Source organism: Penaeus chinensis, chromosome 11 (genome assembly GCF_019202785.1).
Source record: "Penaeus chinensis breed Huanghai No. 1 chromosome 11, ASM1920278v2, whole genome shotgun sequence".
Classification (NCBI taxonomy): domain Eukaryota; kingdom Metazoa; phylum Arthropoda; class Malacostraca; order Decapoda; family Penaeidae; genus Penaeus; species Penaeus chinensis.
In genome coordinates this window covers 38,397,679-38,402,678 of record NC_061829.1, presented here as the reverse complement: position 1 = coordinate 38,402,678, position 5,000 = coordinate 38,397,679, and the positions used below count along the sequence as shown (strand labels likewise).

Sequence of the window (5,000 nt, the reverse complement as noted above, 5' to 3'; positions counted from 1 at the left end):
AAGTGTTTGTTTGCCAGTTACTGTCCAATTTTTAACCATTGGGCATAGTGGATCTCCTCCATAATAGTGTCTAATATCTGTAGTGTCAGGGTCCATTATGTCAAGGGTGAACTGTACCGTATTTCGGCCTTTCATTTCTTCTTCCGTCAAACGCAATCTAAAGCTAGTAAAGATAATAAGCTACAACAACAACAACATACTGTGTAATGTTAAATAAATGGAAAGCTACAGAGCTAAACACATACAGTGCCATCTATCGCTAGACTAAGATGAAAGTGGAGCAGCAGCCTTACCACTTCCTCCGTGATATTGCCATTATTGAATATATCATCCAAGCAGTTCTTTGACACAAATGGAAGCTAAGACATGCAAAAGAAAAAAATAAATAAAACTAAAATAAGTAATTTAAGAAAGAAACTGTTTTCATCAGCTCACATTTTTCTCTCTTTTTTATACTTGATCTAAAAGGGATATGCTATTTTTTTTTTTTTTTTTTCTTTATTGCCAAAGCAAGGCAAGGTTTACTACAGCTCTTGCAAATCTTGAATAAAAAATACTGTTTATTACATATGGAAAAAAAGCACTTGGACATTTTAGTTATAGGAATCAAGCTGGATATTAATAAATAAAATTACAAATTGCCTCTCAAATTTGAAATTGTTCTTCTTTCAAATATTTCTACCAGTATAATCATATTATGCAACTTTTTTTTGTAAAATAATCCATATTTCAAGATATGGAAAACTGTCCCATATAACCATATCTGAAAAAGCATAGCATTTAGAAAATCTTTGTACTGGCCCCAAAAGGGTAGAGCTTAAGTGCCGCCATTTCAAATTCTGCAAAGCAGCCAGAATTTCCACCACACAGAGGGGATGATGTCAACAAAGGTCAAGGACTTCTTGACATTTTCTTTTACTATTCTCGTCTTCTCAACCCTATCTCCCTTTTACTTGAAATTATGGAAATTAATACTATTATACATCCTTTGCTTCTGAATGGTAGTACAAAATAGCCACACACACACAAAGAAAAAAAAAAGAAAAAAAAAAAAGAAAACACTAAAAAAGAAAAATAATCACCACTTCTGTGTGCTATTAATGCCAACTTCAACCATCATAGATATCAAAAGTTATTGTCACATCCGTTTTAGAAGTATGCCAGAAAATCAGAAGTCCTGACTCCGCATTCTATATGGTACCTGTTTCGAAGGGGGCAAGGGGGCAGTTGTAATGTTGACTTGGACAGCACCCCATGGGTTGTAAGAGGCAGGAGGGAGAGGGCATGAGTCGGGAGTTACCGAGGAAACATGAGACAGAGAAGTGGCTGGACGCAGGAGAGCAGTTGACGAGGGAGGGAAGAGAGAATAGCTAGATGGCAAGGAGGACGAGGTGTGTTGTTGTGGCGGGGGTGTGAGGAAGAGTGAGACCGGCCGAGAGAGAGCCGAGGAGGACTGCACATTTAAGCTACTATCAGGGATGGGTGAACTAAAGGGTGCTGCTGAAACCTGGTCCTCCAGAAAGGGATTCGGTGTGAGAGATCTTGGTGAGAGTTCTTTAGACAAGAAGCTGGATGATGTGATCAGGGGCGGGTTCGAATGCCGAAAAGTGACCTTGGATGAGGAGGAACTAGAAGCAAAAAATGAGGAGCTAGTGGAGGGGAATGGAGGGACTGGTGGGGGGGAAGGGCTGGTGCCTGCAGCAGGGGAACTCTGAGGGAAATAATAAGAAAAAGTAATATTTAAGTGGAGAAAGTGTAAAGCAGAAGATATGCACATTGTTCCAGTAAGAGCAAATACTTTGAAGTGGAGGACGCTACTACAATCACCGGGACTCTTTGACAGGCAAATGAGGTAATTCATCTTAGTTTTTCCTTCTTTGCTTTCTGAAGATTGTGAAGAGAATTTAATAAAATTCTGTCAAAAGATCACTATTTAGTAAATTATTTTTATCATATATAGAAAAGCCAATGTGACAAGTAACACCCACATAATACAATGATTACTACTAATGTCAAACAAGCATCATTGCCAATACCTGACATAATTAAAATAAGTCAAGCAATCACAACAAATCATAATATAATAATGATGATAATGAAGATGATGATATCGATGAGAAACTACTACAAATATAATAATTATGATAACAATCATAATATTTGATAATTACTACGAATAATAATAACAACAAATTAACATAGCTGAAAATATGTATATAACAATTTCAAAGACAACTTAAAAGCAAATGTTGATAAAATCAAATGCTAAAAAAAATAATAATCACAGTAATAATCCATATGATAAACAAATATAGTAACAAAAATATAGATAGTAACAACAACATTGATAGTAATAATAATGATAATAATAATGATGATGATAATAATAATAATAATAATAATAATAATAATAATAATAATAATAATAACAAAAGCAACAGTACTCTTTCTTAATGACCGTACCATTAATAATAATAATAATAACAAAAATAACAACAATAATAATAATAACAATAAAAAAAACAATAACAACAGTAATACCAATAGTACCACTAAAGTGATGGACATTAATATAAAAAACAATATAAAGTTTTAAGGATGACAAAGATGGTAAAAAAAAAAAAAAAAAAAAAACTAATAATAATAATAATAATAATAATAATAATAATAATAATAACGATAATGAAATAATGACGATGAACATGATGATGCTGATAAAGATAATAATGATGATAATAATAAAAAACAACACTAAGAACCCTACTTTCCCTTTTCTCTTCTCAAAGTGAGGATTTCTTTGCCTTGGTTTGGACGGCAATTCACTTAGTGTCTCACTTAACCACAAACCAATAAAAGAAAATTGCTGAATATGAAAAAAGACACTTCAATCCTTTTTTTTTTTTTTTAATTATCTGACTTTTTAAAAATATTTTTGTTACAATGAAATTATGGATGAAACCAAAACAATTGATAAATATAATGTAAATGCAAATGAAAAAAAAAAAAAAAAAAAAAAAAAAAAAAAAAAAAAAAAAAAAAAAAAAATAGAGCGAAAGAATAAATTAATAAATTAATAAAAATAAGACTACAGAAAACAATAAATACCCTTAATCTCTCTCTTTTTTTTTTTCTTCCAAATTCTAATAATTTCCGATGAAAATACACTCAACATCAAGACCATCCTCTCTTGGTGCTAATTTTGGAGAAGAAAAAAAAAATAAATAAAATAAAGAAAATAAATTAAAAATAAAGAATAAAGAGAATAATAATAATAATAATAATAATAATAATAATAAAAAAAAATATATATATGGATTGCTACAAGAAACAGAGACTGAGAGAAAGAGGTAGACAGCTTTATCGGCATATTAGTCAACCTTCTGCCCCCTTGCTTTTGATCTCTCCATTACACCAATGCAAAATTTTCTGTGCTTCGAAAGTCATCCACAAACCCAACACACAATTCGACTAAAATGCTGACAGGATTGTTGTCTGTCTCTTCAACAAACACTGCTTTTCTTGGTCTATCTATCTTGCATATACAAGTGAAAGTACAATCAACTGACAAAGACACTGAATGACTACCTGATATATTACACAGTTCCAAGTGTAGCACACAAAGAAAGAACAATTTTTACATGCCAATACATAAACAAATAAATAAATGAGAGATAATGAGATTGGGGGAAAGATAATGAGAGAAAGAGAGAGAGAGAGAAAGAGAGAGAGAGAGAGAGAGAGAGAGAGAGAGAGAGAGAGAGAGAGAGAGAGAGAGAGAGAGAGAGAGAGAGAGAGAGAGAGAGAGAGAGAGAGAGAGAGAGAGAGAGAGAGAGAAGAGAGAGAGAAAGAGAGAGAGAAAGAGAGAGAGAGAGAAAGAGAGAGAGAAGAGAGAGAGAGAGAGAGAAGAGAGAGAGAGAGAAAGAGAGAGAGAGAGAGAGAGAGAGAGAGAGAGAGAGAGAGAGAGAGAGAGAGAGAGAGAGAGAGAGAGAGAGAGAGAGAGAGATATGAGAGGGGGAAAGAAAGATGGGGGGAGACTAAGAATGAGAGAAAACCTAATAATAATAACAATAACAATAATAATAATAATAATAATTATAATAATAATAATAATTATAATAATAATAATAATAATAATAATAACAACAATAATAATAACAACAATAGTAATAATAACTGTGAACAATGTGGGGAAAAAGAAAAGGAAAGAAAAAAGAGGGGGGGGGGGGGAAATATAGCAACAAAAACAGAAACAGAAAGATAACCACTCAAAGTTTCCCCCGTCAGCTGCACTTGTCTTACCTTCGGCTGGGATGTATGTTGTGGAGATATAGAAGCTCCTGAGGTAGGCATTCCCCAGGGGTCCAGGGACGAAGGTACTGGGGGGGTGGCTGTCGAGCGCGCCATGCCAGCATTACCACCACTGTGAGGGTTGAAGTTAATATCTAGAAGGTCATTCATGGCTGATGCGTCTTCCTTCTGTTTGTTTTGCCTGCAACAGATAGATAGATAACCAAACGTGGTTATTAATTGTTCTGCAAGGGTGACACGGTCTTCTGATCTAGAGTCCCAAGTGAGGGTGATAAAACCATGTGTCAAAAGTCAAGTGAAGAGGAATCAAAACCAAACGTGTGTCAAACCAAAAACAAAACAAGTGTGGTAATGTACATGACCGGTGAATACACAATACATGTTATAGAAAATATGCATTATGAAAATATTATGTGTTTCCTCATGGCAATGAATCTGATGGTCATGCAAACTTGCTATATACACAAAGTTCATGACAGAAATATGAGTGGCCTTATAACAACAACTGTCAATGTGCTTTCTCTATCAAATCAAAGCAAAGCCACACAAAGTTTAATCCTCAAACACTGGGCTTCTTTGAAATAATCCTCTCCCTGCAGTTGGAAAATGTCTGGATGTGGGAATGAGAGTTGCCTGGGAACTAAAAGCACACCACACTAAAAGTGCCAACATCAGTGGAGCTCTCATGCAGC

General features: G+C 34.1%; 1 protein-coding gene across 23 annotated transcripts in view; it reads right to left on the bottom strand.

The window, feature by feature from the left end:
* LOC125030706 (epsin-2-like) overlaps nucleotides 1-5,000 on the bottom strand; it is a 61,516-nt gene that overhangs the window by 15,681 nt on the left and 40,835 nt on the right. For 14 of the 23 annotated variants that reach the window (XM_047620907.1, XM_047620926.1, XM_047620910.1 and 11 more), the window contains one exon: nucleotides 4,300-4,489. In XM_047620907.1, coding sequence (XP_047476863.1) covers nucleotides 4,300-4,489 — 190 coding nt within the window. The remainder of the gene's footprint in view (nucleotides 1-4,299; nucleotides 4,490-5,000) is intronic. The other 9 variants (XM_047620917.1, XM_047620923.1, XM_047620919.1 and 6 more) reach the window with 1 other exon arrangement.